General features: G+C 31.5%; 1 protein-coding gene across 5 annotated transcripts in view; it reads right to left on the bottom strand.

The window, feature by feature from the left end:
* LOC107443872 (uncharacterized) overlaps positions 1 to 19,948 on the bottom strand; it is a 47,295-nt gene that overhangs the window by 9,161 nt on the left and 18,186 nt on the right. For 3 of the 5 annotated variants that reach the window (XM_087157819.1, XM_087157822.1, XM_087157820.1), the window contains exons 6-14: positions 18,371 to 18,447; positions 17,271 to 17,352; positions 16,987 to 17,157; positions 9,120 to 9,255; positions 8,274 to 8,396; positions 7,247 to 7,340; positions 7,031 to 7,165; positions 6,377 to 6,531; positions 547 to 1,103 (exon numbers count right to left, since the gene is read on the bottom strand). In XM_087157819.1, the coding sequence (XP_087013945.1) occupies positions 547 to 1,103; positions 6,377 to 6,531; positions 7,031 to 7,165; positions 7,247 to 7,340; positions 8,274 to 8,396; positions 9,120 to 9,255; positions 16,987 to 17,157; positions 17,271 to 17,352; positions 18,371 to 18,447 (1,530 nt within the window). The remainder of the gene's footprint in view (positions 1 to 546; positions 1,104 to 6,376; positions 6,532 to 7,030; positions 7,166 to 7,246; positions 7,341 to 8,273; positions 8,397 to 9,119; positions 9,256 to 16,986; positions 17,158 to 17,270; positions 17,353 to 18,370; positions 18,448 to 19,948) is intronic. The other 2 variants (XM_087157821.1, XM_087157823.1) reach the window with 1 other exon arrangement.

Here is a 19,948-nt window from a genome sequence, read left to right as displayed (position 1 = left end):
TATTTTACACATAGGGAATTTTTATAGTCATCAAAATAGAAAAACTGCAATATTTTCCAGTTATGATTGATTTTCTAGATATGGTGAAATTAAATTATCTTGAAATGTTATGTATTATGTTTATTCAAAATTTTGAATAGTAATAGGCATTTAATTAGTCAAAGATAGTTAACTGAACTTTATACATGAGGCTCACTTCCTGATTTTCTTAAGGAAACTTACTCAATTTTAGGGAATTTTCTTAAAAGTACAAAAACTAGGAGAATTTTAAAGCAGAGTTTGTCTAAAATAAGTTTTGGAAGCTAATATAATTTTTATAAACAAAATATACAGGTAGTAAATCTGGCATTATGCAGATGTTGTAAGAACAAAATAATTTACATCCTAGAGACATTAAAAAATAGTTTAAAACAATGCATAACCTAATTAAATATATTTTCTTTTGCTATAATCTAATGGGTATCTGATAAAAGATTTTTAAAAGTCAGAAAATATGCAGGATTAAAAAAATAATAATAATAATTAGACTAATTAATGGATGCTTACTTCTGTTTTCAATTCATTTTGAATCCCATTGATTTGAACTTGATTGGGAACAGCAGCGGTCAACAAAGACTGTTTCACTACATGTTGCTTCGGAGCCCACATCGGATTCGCTTTGATGACGCCAGAATTGGGTGCAGCAATGATGCACCCCTTATTGGGAACAATGCGGGCCTGCAGAGATGGTCTCAACTGATTAATCTGAGAGAGCGCGCCTGGTCTGATGCACCTGACAATAGTGGTCGGGGAATGGATTCCGGGAGCCAGGCCGGTAACTTTTCCGGGAGAGTAGATCACCATCCTCGGAACGTTCTGTTGGAGGTTCCTCTGCTGGACCTTGTTTGCAAGGAGACTTTTTATCAGAGTGCTGGAGGAAGTATTTGTAACTCTGTTGATAGCAGCTGAAGAGACAGCTTTTGCCGCTACTGACTGCGAATAAGTCTTAAGGAGAGGGGTGGGAGATGCTGTGGCTGGAGCTGAAAGCTGAGCTTTTAAAATAGGACTCTGCACTGGTTTAGGAGGAGCTTTACTTGGTGTAACAACAGAAGTGGTGGCAGGGTCTATAAAATATAATAATCAACATGATGGATGGATTCATAGCTATAGCTAAAGAGAAACGGGGTAGAAACAGTGGATCAAACAATATACACTGTTATTCTATCACAGTGCTTACATATTTAATATACACTGTTATTTCTATCATAAAAGCATGACATTTAAATACTATTTTCATCAATAGAGTTTAAGCTTTTTATTAATAGTTTGATTAATTGGAAATTAATAAAAAAAAATAAAAAAATAATAAGCTTGAAAAAAATTATCGAGTATTTAAGATGCGCATAATATTCTTTTAAAAAATTACAGTACAGAACCCGTTATCCGGAAATCAGAAAACCGGATCGAAATTTGATAAATTTTCCTGCCATTTAAAAAAAATGTTTTTTTTTTCCCTCATAAGATTTTAGGATTTTTCTTTCTTTTTTGAAAGATGTTTACCGTACCATCATTTTAGAAATAATCATTATTGTATTACTTCATCGTTTTACCTTCTTTTTAAGATTATTTCCTAATATTTTTTTTTTTAGTTGGGTTTAACAATAAGAAAAACGGCTTTTTGTAGCGATTCAGAAAACCGGAAAAATCAGTTATCCGGAATAGCAATGGTCCCGATCGTTCCGGATAATCAGTTCCCTACTGTATTAGCTTTTATCAACATCAAAGGTACATAAGCTATAAGGAAAATATGTTAGCGAGTTCTTTTGGAGTTCTTGACAATCCAATTGTCAAAATTATCTATAAATTGCAATGTTTTAACAAATTTAACTATAACTTTTACATGGGTCAATATTTTTGATACCCAAAAAATTTTATTAACACTTACAATTATAACATATTCAATGATTATTATGCATGGCATTCACAATATTATCTTTTTCGTATGTCAAGTGATTACATCATTGATAATGATCGCAATATTATCATATTAGATAGGCTTATGTGCATCATTGATTACAGGCGACCTGAGAAAACCAGAATCTTTAGGTTGTCTACCAGGACTTGGGAAACAAAATTATGACCTCAAAACAAATTTTCATTATTTCTTTTCACAACATTTTGCTTTATATTTTTTTTCATTCTTTTCTAAGGAATCGGAGAAAGACACAGAACATTCAGTTTCATTTTAGTATTTACACTATTACTGTTTTTCTAATTAGTGTCTGTTCATCAACCATTTTCTGCTTCAAAAAATTCAAAAAATTTTTAATTTTTTTTATTTTTTTGGAGGAATTTTTTGATTTAGTTATTTTGAATCTCTACTGTATGAACATTAAGAACATTCAAACTAAATTTCCACTTCCACTGAAAAAAAAAGTATTTTTTTTCTTTCTAGAAAACACTGCCTGTTAGCCCTTTGGAAAAGCCTTTTATTGCGATTACAAGCCTCATTTTAGTCTATTATCCTGACAATGGACAATTACAGTCAAATTTTTTTATAATTTTAATGCATTCAGAATCCCTCAAAACTCCCAGAAAACATTTTATTACTTTTCTAAGAAGGCTATTTATTTAGTTATTTTCAATCAAAAAACGCTTACTTTCGTTTTCGCCTGAAACGGGGAGTCACGTGATTATTCACGAACTGACGTCACACGTGTCCATCTGCCGTTCACTTACAATAGCTGTGCTGTGAAAACCAATACGTTCTTGCTTTCGTTTAAATTTTCTAATTAAATCCAACCATTTTAGATGGTCTAAAGCTATCTGTATAAAAAATTGCGCCTTAATATCGCTTAATTAAAATGTGGATTTGATATAACGTATTTTTATAATGTTAAATTTCAGTGGTACCCACTGAAACATTTTTAATACTTGACGAAATTTTCTAGCTCGGAATATTTAAGATTTTTTAGTTCAATAAAAAAAGTGCATGGTATTGCTTATAAATTATGCGTTATAAATACAAAATAACTTCGTTTTTTCATTTTTTAACTATAATCTTAATTTTAATGTATACTTCAAGTTCATTTGGAAGATTTATTTTCATCTTAAGTGAAAGAAATGTTGGATCAATTTCTTATGTAGAATAAATAGTTTCAGATTTTAAAATGTAGGACAGCGTAAGTTACTGATAATTTTTATCTATTTATTCTAGCGTGAATTCAAAGCATGTAATTGTCTTCACAGCAGTAGCCTCTTAAAAAACTTGTGATCCCAGCAAAACTTTAATATATATATATATATATTCCTGCAGATTTTATTAACTTTACTTTAATTGTCTTAATCTATGCTATAAGTATTTGAAATCAAGCATATGCATTTATTTAGTTCTTTATTGCAGAAATAGGAATAAAATTTCATAAATGCATATAAAAAAAATTTCGCCATAACAAAGTTCCTATTTACTCAAAAAATAAAAATATTGAGAAAAAATATCAACATTACTGTTTATTTTTTAATTACTTAATAAATTATTAAGAATGTGCATTAGAATTTCTTTCCATTTTGTATAAGTTAATTTTTTATTTTTCTTCTCCAGCTTTAGTGAAACAAAAACTTCCAGCTTAATGATATTCGCTGAAATTTTGTGGATAAATAAGTTAGATATGGATAAATGAGAAATTAAGTGAAATTTTAAGTGTAACTAGATTATGGTGATGTTGATGGTCAGATATATTTCAATGGACTAGATTCTTGAAAGTGTTGATACGTTTTCGGCTATACCGTATGCATAACCTGATATTTTTTAAAAACTATTTTATTAAATTTTTTTTAAATTAAAAATGTATAATGTATTAATTTTACTATTTTAGAATTCTTCATTGCAAGCACTGACAATTAGCTTGCAAAAATAAGGAGAGAAATTAACAATAACCATACTTTATAAATACTATATTGCAGAAAAAGGAATTAAAATTTATAAATTTAAAAATAAAAATAATTTTGAACTGTAACGGAATTCCTATTTAAGCTAGGAATAATAAATATAAGCGTTAATGTGTATTTAAATATTTAATGCATAGTGAAACAAAAAAAAAAAGATAACATAAACTGCATTAGTAAATATTTACTTATAAAGAAAATCCTTCAACTCTAGTAATAAATAAATAAATTAAAGAAGCAACATTAAATTACATTATTTGAATTTTTGATCATTAGCACATAGATTGTAACGATGATGGACTGATATTTTTCAATGGACTAGATTTATGAAAATACTGATTTGTTTTAATGCAATAACGAATTATAAAATCATTCATCCTATATCAAAATGTATAAAATTTCTATCCAATCTGCGACTTATTTTAATTATGTAATTAGGTTGTAATGAAGCATTATTTTAATTTAAAAGTAAATGGAATAAAATAGTATTTTCTATGAACTTTAACACCACTGATTTCAGCCGAAAAGAAATGTTGATTGGCTGTAAAGAGTTTATCATTCATAATCATTTCTTCAGATATTTTAATGATAAATAACAACGTTTGAAGTTTTAAAATCTTTCTTTCATTTTGCACACACTCTCAGAATCGTAAATTTAATTCACAAAATTTTTACTGATAATTTGCAAAGGATGTTCATACGATATATGTGATATCAAAACTAAAAGAGCATTGAAATAGCCTTAGCGGATGGAGACGGCACGTTTCCCATCGGCACATTTGACGTCATAACCAATCAGGGGTCGTTTTTGATTGCATCACTTACGGAGGCCTTTTGGGGCAATTTAAATGTTTAATAACTAAATAAATCAACATTTGCCGCAAAAAACAATCAGATTTTCGGTTTCAGGGGAGAATTTCCAATAAGTTAGGTATGAAAATAAAAAAATTTATGATGTGCTGTAATTGTCCATTTTTCCCAAAATTCCATACAACATTTCGATCACTTTTAAGCCATTTTTATGTAATTTTAAAATTTATAATTTTTTAACATGGTGACAAACAAATTTCAAACACTTTGATGCTCTCAATCCTGGGACGAACACATTATTTCCGATTTCATAACGACTATTATCGTTTTTCAGCTATTTATACAAATTTTCTTTCCTTTATTCACCAAATTCTAATATTTTTTAAATAGACTTGGCTCTCAAAAACTCCAAAAGCCATAATTTGAACACTAGATATTCTAAATGCCATTAAGAGATGTTGCGTTTAAGCTCGTTGCTATTAAAAGAACAGAAAAATTATCGTTCTGCATGAGAATATAATCTGAACAAACGATGAATACGGAGGAGGAAGACCGAAAAGGATATTTTATCGAAGACAAAGCGTGCTCCGCACAATGGCAATGTTGATTAGAGGCATTTAGAATGTGACTGGTGCTAGAGGACAACCTGGAGGTAAGGGGCAGAGGGTCAAAAATGTGTCTTTTTCTACAATGGGGATTCGGATAAAAGCAAAATTGATTGTTAGTATTGCTAATTTCAATTGTGGTCGTAATTGACGTGTCAGATTCATGAAACATAAGAAATCTGTTAAACAAAAGACACTATTGGGCCAAAAATTGCCTGATGACATGATGAAGAAATTTGCTGCACTTCTGGAATTTGCAAATAATAATAATAAAAAAAAATAGAGGAACTTGGCCTGAATTACGATCAGCTAATTCAGATAGATGAAATTCTGCTTCTGGCAGACTATCCTTTTAACAGGACTGTGGATGAAACGGGAGCGAAATCTGCAAATATAGCCTCTGAAGTTGTTCACCTGCGTTTCGGAACATTCGGAAACTGGGGAAAAGCTTACCCCGGTGCTGAGCTTCAAACAAAAAACTTTACGCAAAGGAGATTTTTTGAAGGATGCAACCATAAAGCAAACGAAAAGAGATGGACGTGCGAGGGCATGATCAGGACCGGAATGGCTGGACGTGTGTTGACTTTCCCCCAGCCATGAAGATTATTGACCCTTGATTCGCTGTCGCTATAGGCTAGACTCAATTAAAGACACATGTGGAAAAAAAATCACTGAATTAGCTGCAATCCTGAGCAGTCTTACAAAAACACTTCAACCTCTTGATCTGACAATCAATGGGGTCTTCAAACAAGTGAAACAGCTGTTGGAGAATTGTATGGAGCAGGGCATCCACCAAGAAAGCCTCTCCTTTAACAGCAAATTAAAATGCTAAGAGTGCCAAGGCATAATTTGTTTAATTAGGTGATATTGGCAACACTGATTGCATCAGTTGGAAATGAGTAGATAAAAAATAAAAGAAAAAACATAATTCCTATTCCCGATCATCAATGTACGAATTTAATACCAAATTTATATTCAAATTCACTAAAGTGCCACCTAGTAACTTCACCTACTGATAAGATTTATAAAATACTTACTCTTTTGCACAGCAGTATTGACAGAAGTAGCTTTAGAGACAGGAGGAACTCCAAGAGAAGTCACAACATTCTTTCTCTTAAGTCCATCATGGTGAAAAGTAACAACACCACCGGCAGATGTTATTTTCTTCAAGGGGCACTGAGGAAAGCTGTTCCTAAAATATATATTCAAAGTTTCTTAAGCTCTTAAACTTTGCTTTTATAACAACTCAATGCTAAAATATACAATTTATTTTACTTTAAAGAAAAAAAAATCTAGTAAGATTGAATGACTAGGTACTTAAAAATGAAAAAATAAGAAATTTATCCATTAGCTAATTCAGACGGTACAAAATATTATGCAATTTTCAACTACATTGAAATGACATAAAATTAAACATTTTAAAGATATATGTAACTAGTGATATTATTACACCAAACAGATATAACAATAAATATATAATTTTTTTAAAAATATGAAATGAAACTATTATTATTAGGAAGATATTTTAGTTTAAAATACATTTTTAACCCAGAATAATGATACAAAAAACCCGGAAATCTGGGATACAATCAACCCTGGATACTGTAAATTAAGGACTTTCAAAGACCTCGTACCAAAATTTAGTATGCATAAATTTGATACAAAGTTATTAATACCACATTAACACTTACTTGACACAGCCGGCAAAGACATTGGCGTTTAAGACACCTTTGCGTCCTGCTTTGCCGCAGAAGCTAACGTAATCAGCATAAACATCATTTCGAGAAGTGACGCTCCCTGGGGTTACTTCATACATTGATTTCAACCTTAAATTAAAACACAAATTTAGTATGCTTCACATGAAGTAACAATGTAACAAACAAGAGAAAGAAAAAACTTTTTTGTACCAGTTACAGGCAAACGTTTCAGAGTCTACATTTCCTGGAGTTGTTGCGGAGGATGAAGCAGAAGTAGAATCTGTCGCAGTTTCTGCAGAGGATTCTAAAACAAATAAAATGGAAACAAGATATTTTATTTTTGAAAATTATCAAAAAGCTACTTTTACGGAACTGAACATATAAAATAATCACCTAGGTTTCTAAATTATGTGAACTGATTATATAATCATCATAAAAATTAAAAAAAGACCATTCTAAATAACTTATGATTTAAAAATCGGAACTTCACGTTCCAGGACTCAAATCTTTATGGTTTGGTAGGGTGATTAAATATGATAATTCATTAGTGCAGATGATATTTTAAGTTACAAAATCCGACACAAAAACGTGTTTTCTCTGAATAAACACAGTTTATTTATTTATTTATTATTATTTTTTTTTGTTAATGGATTCGGATTAACGACTCCCAAAATATAGGGGTAGGTGCAATCTGGAAAATAGTATCTCCGTTGTTTGGTTAGGAGAGCGATCCAAAGTTTCCACCCTTAAATATTATTTTTGAATCTTGTAAGGTATCAATTTTTTTCATAATTTTAAAGTGTACAAAATTTGAGCAAAATCGGCTGCATAGTTCTTGAGTAATCAAATTTTAAATACAAATTTTTTTTTGTGCATAATTTCTAATGACAAAAAAATAAATAAATAAAATAAAATTAAAAAAAGGGTGGAGCAGGAAAAATAAATTGCTGAAAAAGGGAGCAAAATTAGGGACTAATTTTCACATAAATTTTTCTTTTTTACTTTGTTGCAGTTCTTTAATCTTGCAAGGAAGAAAACTTTCCGCTCGTAGTAAAATATTTCACAGTCACAAGTACATTGCAAAAAGAAACATTAAATTCGAAAACACATAATTTTTTAAAATTAGTTTTAAACTGTTTCATATATTTATTTTTAAGTGTATCTGAACACGAGATATTGAGAATTTATCTCAGTTATTGTTTTAAAAAATCAAAACGTTAGGAGTTAATTGACAAACCTGTCTTGTCTTCCAGCTCTCCTACTGACTCTGAAGGAACTAATGTCTCCACAATTTTCATCCGTATTTGTGCCGATGGGCCGTACTGACTAGGATCGATTGTCAACAGACTCACAAGAGAACCTGTTAATTACAGTCGGAATGATTAGTATTGGAAAAAAATATACAATTTCAAGGTGACAACAATCACTCAGATAAAAGAATTCCCTGATATATATAACTGGCAGCATAGGTTTTATCACAAATTTCTTCAGCTGCAATATGTTACAAAATGCTTGTATTTGTTATTAGAGCTGAAAATGAAAATTGTTTTAAAAATAATTAATACAAGATAAATTTCTTTGGAAAAATATCGAACTTTTGGGTACCTCAAACTAAAATTGGTCAATTTTTCATGACTTTTTGGATATTTAAACTAAATTCCCTATTCTGTGCACACCCTGAGGTTTAGGGTTGCCACTGACATCTGCAAAAACAATTCCCTGCGTTTTATCTGCACATATGATACACAATATATTAAGAGGAAACACACATTCACTGTGCTCTTGTAAACTACATTAGGATAAAGAAGCTAGTTTTAGCTGTTGAAAAAACTTGGAGAAATAAGAAACAGAATGAAACAATATATAGCTGACTATCACCTTTAAATAACCCTAGATTGCGCTTTGAGAGGTGTGCATCTTTTAAAAGACAAATATAAGAAATAAAATTCCCTGTTATTTTAGCTGATTTTTAAATTCCCTGTATTTTTCAGATTTTTCCAGTTCTCCCTGTGGAGTGGCAACTTTGATAAAGATAAGTAATAGATTAAAACAACTAAATCAATCAAATATAAAGATGATGTACCTATTGAGCCATGAACACATGCAATTCTATCACAAGGGTAGCGTCCAAGATCTGACAATGCATAGAGAGCCTCCAAAGTATAAAACAACAACATTATATCATGGGCTGTTAAGTAGAATACCAGCTGCTGATAAACCTAAATAAACATTTCTTATTAGTTCATGAAGTAAAAAAATATAATTAAGAGTAAAGCCACACTTATCCTTAATAATTTTCCAGGCATGCAAACATATGATCTCCTTAATTGCTTTCACAAAATTTGATTAAGGTATCAAAATTAAATTATGTATTTAGTAATTTTGTAGATGAAACATAAAAAAAAATAGTGCATCTTTTAACTGAGTTGAAAGGCAAAAAATTAGTGTTTAATTGAGAATTAGATTTGCAAGGAAACTGTTCAACTATTGGAAACATTGTTATTTTTTAATTAAAAATAACTATGAGTTATAAAAAGTTTAAAAAATATGAACAAAAATCAGGCTTCTCAATAAAAATGATACAACTTTGTAGAAAAAAAAAAGAGAAAATAATTTTTAAATCAAAAATTTATACTAAAAATCATATAAGACTGATATGCTTGAATTTTGTTTTGTATTAATATTTTTGATTAAAACCTTAAAGTAGATAGCTATTTGAAAAATCAATTCGAGAAAAACAGTACGGACAGAAATATAGAATAAGCTGCATTCTCCTTCACCAAACCAAATGTATGCAAGCAAAATTCCTTAGTATCGATGACAAAGAGAGCTTATAAAATAGCATTTTCAAAATAACCAAATAATTAGTAACAATGAAATATATATATATATATATGATATATGAAATATATATATATATATAGTGAAAAGAGATTACTTGTTTCCAAAGCATAAAGCAACAAACCAAGCATTTTTATATCTTAATAGGATTTTTTTTTGGGGGGGGGGGCAGGCATTATGTATTTATCTACAACTATCAATGTTCAACTCAGTAGCCTTGTAACTCCTGGATCGAATATTCGGACGAACTAGCTTTTTGATGGAACTAACATGCAGAGGAAAACCATGAAAACCTCTCAGAGTTAGCCAGACATCAAAAGGGATTCCCAATTGATAATTCGTCCACCTTTTTCGTAAGTACTGCGGACTGGAGCAGAATTCATGTCGACCTGCCATCGCCGCGATCTGAACCTGGGGCACCTCATTGGGAAACGGACACTCTTACAGGGCATCTGCTACATTTCAGATTTTCAAATTCATGACTAATTCCAAGATTTTTCATGACTTTACGAAGTTACTATTTTCTCTGACAAAAACACAAAAAATTTAAAAAAGTATTATAATAACAATAATTGAAATGATAAGTATAACCAAAACTGTTATACTCTGCATCTTCATATTTATAGATTTTAAATTTAAAAAACAGAGTAAAGAATGGGTTGAAGCAATAAAATAGTTGAAAAAAATACAAAAGCAAATAATTTTTTCTTCTTTTTTTCAGCAGAATTATATTCTAAAGATACTTTTCTTGTTCATCAGAAACGAAAGAAGTACTCCTGATTTTTCTGTTTTCATTTTGGAATTTAAAAAAAATTCGCCAATGACTGGCTTGCTTCAGCTAGAATTTTAAATTGATAAAAAAATAATAATAACAAAAATTCTAAAATCACAGAAGATTAAAAGATAATTCGCTCTAGAAATGAAGTTTTTTTTTTTTTTTTTTTAAATTTCTTTGAAAGAACACCATAATTTTTAACCTTCTGTTAGACGCGCACTTGTTTCCGACATGGTTAGTCGCGTTGCACCTATAAGGCGCTTTTGATTTTTTTAAAGTCAAGTGAAATTTACTCTAGTTTAAATAGTTAATTTTTACCTAATTAAGATTCTTTAGATAGATAAAGTATTAAAAAACTTACTTAATTAGTAAAATATTTTAAAAAACTGTATCACAAATAATTGCACAACATGAAGAAAAACAAAGAAAAGTAAAATTGTAAAAAAACATTGAGAGCCTTGTATATCGGAACAACTTATTTCAATATCACAAGTTAGTATAAAAATATTATCTTAGAGGCTGTCTGATGCAGAACTACTTTCATGTGAACAAGAATTTTTGCAAGAGGTCTTTACAAATTGTTGCTACATGACTCAAACACAAGTATTTTCCGCAAGTAGCACAAGTATACTTGGTATTTTTCGTTGTTTATTTCTTTGACTTGGCTCGCACAATTTTCTTTTCGTGGCTTGATTTTCAGATAGTGAATTTTCTGCGGCTTGAGAAGTTTGTTTCTGCCAATCGAAAGCGAAGTACTGAAGATAAATTTTTCTTGCTCCCGAGTCGGATCATTTCATCCATCACAAAATGTTGCGGCGACTGAACTTAACTTAATCGTAACCGCAACAATTACGATCAGTAACTGTCTCTGTCATTCCGCGCGAAGAAAAAGCCTAACCGCCATTGCAGACGCACTGCTCTAACTTTCATGTTTTCCCTTGTGTTCGTTATAATTAAATATTAAAATAAATACTAATTAAAATGTAAACTACGTCTATTCATCTCCTGGACACAACCAACCCCCACAGTGGTGACAGCCGGACGTTCATATATTAAGGAGATTATGTTTCAAATGGAATAACTAATTTCGCTTTGGATATCGGAAGTTTCACAAAAACGGTACTGTGGCTTTTCAATTTTTGTTTCTTAATTTCTGTCGGAATGCATACTGTATATTAATTTAATTTCATTACATATATATATTATTACATTTTAATATGCAGCCAAATAACGCTGAAAATACTCACGTAGATAAGATTGCACTTAAATTACCCCCCTTTTGGCGTACAAATATTAAACTTTGGTTTTTACAAGTTGAAAGTGCATTTACTTTATCTAACATAACCAAAGATGAAACTAAATACGCAAGTCTTATTGCGCATATCGATGCAGAAACGCTATCTCATGTATCAGACTTGTTATTTTCACCCCCTGCTACTAATAAATATGATACTTTAAAAGAACGTCTCATTACCGAATTTTCGGATTCTGAAAATAAACGCATTCGAAAACTACTTTCAGAACTTCAATTAGGTGACAAAAAACCCTCTCTTCTCCTACGACAAATGCGAGAAGTTGCTACCTATTCAGTAACTGAGGATTTTCTTAAAACAATATGGCTACAACATTTGCCCCCCAATGTGCAATCTATTTTATTAATTTTAACTGATCAAACGTTGGTCAAATTGGCTCTACTAGCTGATAAAATACTTGAAACTTCCCCCACCCAGCAAATAAATTCCATTAAACAAAATGAAACTGAAACCGATCTAAAAAGTAATTCATTTGTTGCTCTTCAAAATCAAATATCAGAGCTCAGCTTACAAGTAGCGAAAATGTCTGTGCAGCAATACCGGAGCCGATCAGATTCTCGTGGCCGTACAAACTCAAGGACAAGAAATAAATCAGAGGAACGTTCTCTTTGTTTTTATCATTTTCGTTTTGGAAAAGATGCGTTAAAATGTAAACAACCTTGTTCATTTAATTCGGGAAACAAATAAGTGCCACGCCATCTATTTTGCCTGCAGATTCCGTGGCTAATAAATTAGGCAACAGATTATTCATTTATGATAAAAATACAAACTTAAATTTTCTTATTGATTCGGGAAGCGCATGTTGCGTTCTGCCTATTTCTAACAGTAAAAATAAATATACGCCAAGCAGCATAATGCTATATGCCGCGAATAATTCACCCATTAAAACTTACGGAACAAAACATTTAAAATTATCATTTAACCTCCGTCGTTCATTTGGCTGGGATTTCATTCTCGCGGACGTCACCTCGCCAATAATTGGCGCTGATTTTTTAACGCATTATGCATTACTTGTTGATCTGAAGAATAAACGTCTCATTGATTCAAACACTTCTTTAAAGTCCAGCGGCTATTTTGCTAATCCTTCTCAGTGCTCAGTTAAAACTATATCTAATAATATGCCTTTTCAAAATTTATTACAAGAATTCTCAGATATTACTAACCCCTCGCAAGAAAGAAAATCTATTAAACATTCTACCGTTCATCACATTGAAACAACAGGTTCGCCTGTACATTGTAAGCCACATCGCTTACATCCTCAAGTTTTCGAAGCAGTTAAGCGCGAATTTTCAACAATGTGTGAAAAAGGTATATGTCGTCCTTCAAAAAGTCCCTGGTCTTCTCCGTTACACGTTGTTATTAAAAATTCGAATATAAGACCAGTAGGAGATTATCGACTTTTAAATTCAAAAACCGCCCCGGATAGATATGGCATTCCATATTTACATGATTTCGCACATGCTCTCCATGGAAAATCAATATTTTCTAAATTAGATATCGTCAGAGCATACTATCATATCCCAGTTAATGAGGCTGATATTCCCAAAACCGCGATAGCCACCCCTTTCGGCTTATTCGAGTTTCCTTTTCTAAATTTTAGACTCTGTAATGCTGCCCAGACATTTCAACGTTTTATGGATGAAATATTTCGAGATCTACCTTTCTGCTATTGGTACTTAGATGATATTTTAGTCTTTAGCAATTCAGAACAAGAGCATATTCAACATCTTACTGAAATTTTTAAAAGACTCCGAAATTACGGTCTGACATTAAATGTATCAAAATGCATACTTGGGGTACCTGAAATTTCTTTTCTAGGGCATTCAGTAAACGATAAAGGTATCACTCCTCTTACTGAACGCATCGAAGTAATCGACCGGTTTCTAAAGCCAAATACGATCAAAGAGCTTAAGCGATTTTTAGGCTTATTAAATTTTTATCGTAGGCATCTACCTAACGCGGCAGCAATTCAAAAACCTTTACATGATCTGTTAAAAGGTAGCCCAGCTCGAAACAAAATCATCGATTGGACCTCAACCGCTACCGAAGCTTTCGATAACTGTAAGGCGTTACTTCGAAATTCAATGCTTCTTGCCCACCCTTCCCCAGATGCTAACCTCGTCTTGCACGTCGATGCTTACGATTTCGCCGTTGGTGGGGCATTACACCAACTGATAGGTAACGATTTGCAACCTCTCGGATTTTTCTCCAAAAAACTTACTCCTAGGGAAACGCGTTACAGCGCTTATGATCGGGAATTGCTCGCGGTATATTTGTCAATTAAACATTTTAGACATATGCTTGAAGCACGTTTATTCACAATATACACTGATCATAAACCTTTAACGTATGCCTTCCGACAGAAATGGGACAAATATTCGCCACGTCAACACCGTCACCTTGATTTCATCAGTCAGTTCAGCACCGACATACGTTATATTAAGGGCGCAGATAACATATCTGCTGATATGTTATCTCGAGTTGAAACAATTCGTACACCTACTGCAGTGGACTATGACGAAATAGCCGATTCGCAACGTGATGATCCTGAACTGAAATTAATTTTGAGTACAAACTCGTCACTTGAATTACAAGAAGTTGTAATTCCTGGCTCCTCCAAGACACTTTTTTGTGACACAAAATCTCAAATCACTCGTCCATATATTCCACAATCGCATCGTCGTACAATTTTCAATACTTTTCACAAATTGTCACACCCTGGAACTCGAGCTACATCAAAACTGATCCGTTCCAAATTTGTGTGACCTTCCATCAACAAAGACTGTGTGAAGTGGACTCGAGAATGTCTTGCCTGTCAGCGATCTAAAATCAACAAACATACTCGAAGTCGGGTTGAATCAATACCCATACCTTCAAAAAGATTTGATCATGTACACTTGGATCTCATCGGACCGCTTCCGCAATCTAGAGGATTCCAATATTGTCTCACGTGCATAGACCGTTATACACGTTGGCCAGAAGTTATCCCAGTCACTGACATGTCAGCAACGACTATAGCATCAGCGTTTTTCACAGGCTGGATTGCCCGTTTTGGCATACCAGCCTTCATAACGACTGATAGAGAAACAAATTTTGAATCATCATTGTTCTACAACCTGACGAAATTGCTTGGAATTGAGCGTTGCCGAACAACAAGTTTTCACCCGCAAAGCAATGGCCTGATAGAAAATTTTCATCGGCCACTCAAAGCCGCTTTGAAGTGCCATGCAACAACAGATTGGACAGATGTTCTACCAGTGGTTCTCCTCGGTTTGCGATCCACAGTTAAGGAAAGCATCCAAGCAACCCCAGCTGAACTATTTTATGGTGAGACATTACGCTTACCAGGTGATTTCTTGATTCCCACTACAAATGATGATCCTCCACAAGAATTTGTCTGTAAATTAAGACGTCTATTTCAAGACTTAAGACCTCGACCGACGTCACACCATGAAAATCGTCGAATTTTCATACATCCCGAACTTAGAAATTGTTCACACGTATTCGTACGTAGGGACTCTATTCGAAAACCTCTACAACCTCCGTATGACGGACCATTTAAAGTCATACGAAAAAGTTAAAAACATTTCACCATCATGATATGTGAAAAAGAACAGACAATTTCTATTGACCGTCTCCAACCAGCATTTGGACTATTTCAATCCGAACCAAACACAATCCAAACTTTTCCCTCAAAAGAACCGAGTCTACCAAAAGATTCTCCGGACAAACCTGCACAACCGACTAGATCAGGCCGCAGAGTTACCTTCCCCGATCGTTACGTATCAGTACCCTGATACTGGCGGGGGAGTGTGCGACTGAACTTAACTTAATCGTAACCGCAACAATTACGATCAGTAACTGTCTCTGTCATTCCGCGCGAAGAAAAAGCCTAACCGCCATTGCAGACGCACTGCTCTAACTTTCATGTTTTCCCTTGTGTTCGTTATAATTAAATATTAAAATAAATACTAATTAAAATGTAAACTACGTCTATTCATCTCCTGGACACAACCAACCACCACAGTGGTGACAGCCGGACGTTCATATATTAAGGAGATTATGTTTCAAATGGAATAACTAATTTCGCTTTGGATATCGGAAGTTTCACAAAAACGGTACTGTGGCTTTTCAATTTTTGTTTCTTAATTTCTGTCGGAATGCATACTGTATATTAATTTAATTTCATTACATATATATATTATTACATTTTAATATGCAGCCAAATAACGCTGAAAATACTCACGTAGATAAGATTGCACCTAAATTACCCCCCTTTTGGCGTACAAATATTAAACTTTGGTTTTTACAAGTTGAAAGTGCATTTACTTTATCTAACATAACCAAAGATGAAACTAAATACGCAAGTCTTATTGCACATATCGATGCAGAAACGCTATCTCATGTATCAGACTTGTTATTTTCACCCCCTGCTACTAATTAATATGATGGAATGGGCGCATAATGAAATGGGCGCGCTGTACCTGTGGGGTGATTTGAGCCGCTGCAACTCTCCGTCGAGATGTTTGAAGGTCGGGAGTACACGGACCTTTGAGTAATCAAAGGTAGGAAGATAACATTAGGCTCGTCTCCTGGAAATATCTATTGACGGCAAAGGAGGTGGAAGTGCAGTAAATATGCACCTGTAAGGTGCGAGCGTCTAACGGAAGGTTAAAGAACGTGATAAAAACCTCTTTTATTTTAATAAAATATGTCTGTGAGTGGGTATTTTGTTACAAATTCAGATATTTGGAACACTGTGAAATTGGGGGGGGGGGTAGGGATGTAAATTCCATTTTAAAAATTAGATTATTCGCGACCTAAATCCATGACTTTCCATGATTTTTTTTAAAAAAATAGTTAAAATCATGACAAATTTTGTTGAATCCATGACTTTCCATGATTTTTTTTAAAAAAAATAGTTAAAATCATGACAAATTTTGTTGAATACTGAAATTTATGACTTTCCACATGATACCCTGCTCTTAGGTATGTGAATTTTAGACAAAGATCAAACAAACCTCAATGTCTAATCTTGATGGTATGACATCTTCATTAGGATCACAGCTACATAATTGAGAGAGGATATCCATCGATCTAATAGCAAAGAAGCGATCGTACGACTGTATTCCGTCAGTAACAGCTTGGAACAATAAACGAGAACAAGCATCTTTCTCAATCGATAACTTGACCTATAGCAGGAAAAACAATTGATATGAAACATTCATTTAAGTTTTCCGTTTTACGATACACATATAAAAAAATAGCATAAAATGGAATATGAATAAACTAATAATATACTCACAGCAGATGCAACATTAGACAGTGTGTCATAGGCTGTTTGCTTAAGATTGGACCACGATGAGTTAATTGAAAGTAAAAGAAACCTAAAAATAAAGAAACATAATATAAAAAAAGTAAACTTATTAAGTTGTATATAAAAGTATATTCAAAGAAATGGAATAGAAAATGCATAGTTAGTCTAATTAACAACATAATTTATAAGTAAAAAGGAAGCTTTTCTCAGAGGAAAACATATTATTGAATCTGATTTAAATAATCCAATGCAAATTTTATTGGATACAGAGAAAAAAAAAAAGATTACACATTTCCTTGTCTTTAAAGTACATTCTCAACTCAAGCATATAACAAAAAAATAAATTAATAAAAAATAAACAATCAAAGTTTAGTTCCATATTTGCGTCAAATTTCTTAAAATACATAAAGACTATGAAAATTTATATATATAAAGACTATAAAATTTCTTAATTTAAAAATTAAGATAAAAATTAAAATTAATTAGGAAAAAGTTGCCAGACTTGCAGCCACGTAAAACTTTTAGTAGTTGGCTTCGATCCTTTGCAATCAACATAAAAAAAATTTAATAAATTTCCCAGGAAAAATTAATTATAGGCACAAAAAATGCAGGACATTTTTTATCACCTACTGTAGGTAATTTTACAATTTATTTTCAAATCAAAAATTTAAAAAAAAAGAGAGCATCATATAAATGCTACTTTTAAAATTTTGAATTAATTGCTTATACAATTGAAAGGACATCACATGATACAAGTAACAGTTAGTAGAAAATCATGAAAGTTTCACTTTATTGAATCCTCCAAAGAAAAACATCTTACATTAAAATTAGGCACGTTATATAAATATATATTTGAAGAAAAACGTTTAACATGAAATAAAATAGAACAAGTTGAATTTTTTAAACTTAACAGAACCAACACTTATATTTTGCAGTATTGTAGGGAATGCATGAAAGGGACAAAGTGTTCAGTATTCTGTACAGTAATTTCAAAGTATTACTTTCATATTAATAAATATATCGTAAGTGATAACTGAGAAAACCTTAAACTTCAGGTATAATGAATAATCTTTTCTTCCATTACATACCTTAAAAATGTATTGCTCTGAACTAAAACAGGAACATTGTTCTTTTCAAATGATAAATTATGCAGAATCAAAGCAACCTATCAAGAAAAAATAAACTTGTTTGATTCATTAAAAATTGCAGACAAGTTAAAAAAGCCTGAGAACAACATAAATGTACAATTATTAAAAATTAAATCAAAAGAACCTCCTTATAAGCAACTATTAAAAAAAAAAAGTTTACTCATAAAATTTGAAGTAGGTAAAGAAAATCTGTTTCATAATGGAAAAATATTCATATTCCCAATAATTTTATAGGTGTTTACCAGTCTAAGGTACCAAAAGTTGCACGAGTTATAAAAACAAACATAATACAGAGTATCAGGCAAGTATTAGAATTGAAAAGCCAGTTTCTTTTTAAAATTTTTTTACAGTAAAAAAATTTACAGTAAACTGGCTCCTCAATTCTAATACTTGCCTGATACTCTGTATTATGTTTGTTTTTAAATTTTTTTTTATTTACATTATCAGAAAGCTAAAAATAGATATTTATTTACTGTCATATCATTCACCAGATGATATTCCATACTAAGACACCAGCAACAAATACTGGAAATTCTTAGGTAGATATTATTTAATACTTTTTCCTTTTGTAACAAGTAATTCAGTTTTTAAACCAACTAAGTTTTTTTTTCTTTTTTCGGTAACATATTTATTAAACTTCTGCACACCAAAATTTTTAAAGCCTTAAATTACAGTCTTATTACTTTTAAACCTTAAACAATTGGATAAAACATACATGTGATAGGTCAAACAAACAAATGGATGAAAGCATGAATGTAATGAATCTGAGGATTAAGAAAATCTGTAAATTTAGTCATACCTATTTATTAGGTCATACATTGCAGAGCAAGATAACAATATAAACTATTTACATACACAATTCAAAAAACTTACTCTTTTATCCAACAATTTTGCTAATTCTTAAAAATGAATTATGTGAATGAATACAAACAGCAATTTAAAGTGTTAAAAATACAAACAGCAACTAAAATCTCAAAAGATATTTCTAAGATATATCTTTTTCATCACTTTAAAGTATTTTTTAATTATTATTAATATAAAATATATAGGATTTAGTGACTTAAATATCTTCAAATTGATATTGATTCGCAACAAGACTTTAAAAAAAAAAAAAATTCTATTTCATAAAACTTGATAAATAATTTTAATTATAAATTGTATACAGCTAAATAACCATATTAAATAAATAACACTGATAACACTGAAGTACTGCATCGTTATATTACAGAGAAGCTACTAAAGGAAAAACCATTCTTAAACATACATTACTAAAATAAATTTAAATATTAATTGTTTATTTGCATGCTAAATGGAGTTTTAAAATAACATAGCATATTGAAAGTATTTAGTTCTTTGTCTATTATTACTATGCTAGTATATTTAAGGAACAAAAGCGGATATTTTTGACTTGTTATTGAAACATTAACTAATAGTTATATGGAATAGTTAAACACTATGAAAGACATTAGTTAATTTCTTTTAAGAGTCCAAAATTTTTATTGTAGTTCATTTACGTCG

The sequence above is a fragment of the Parasteatoda tepidariorum genome, chromosome 2, assembly GCF_982258835.1.
Source record: "Parasteatoda tepidariorum strain Cologne lab strain chromosome 2, Ptep-v5.0, whole genome shotgun sequence".
Lineage (NCBI taxonomy): Eukaryota > Metazoa > Arthropoda > Arachnida > Araneae > Theridiidae > Parasteatoda > Parasteatoda tepidariorum.
This window is presented reverse-complemented; position numbering and strand designations above follow the sequence as displayed.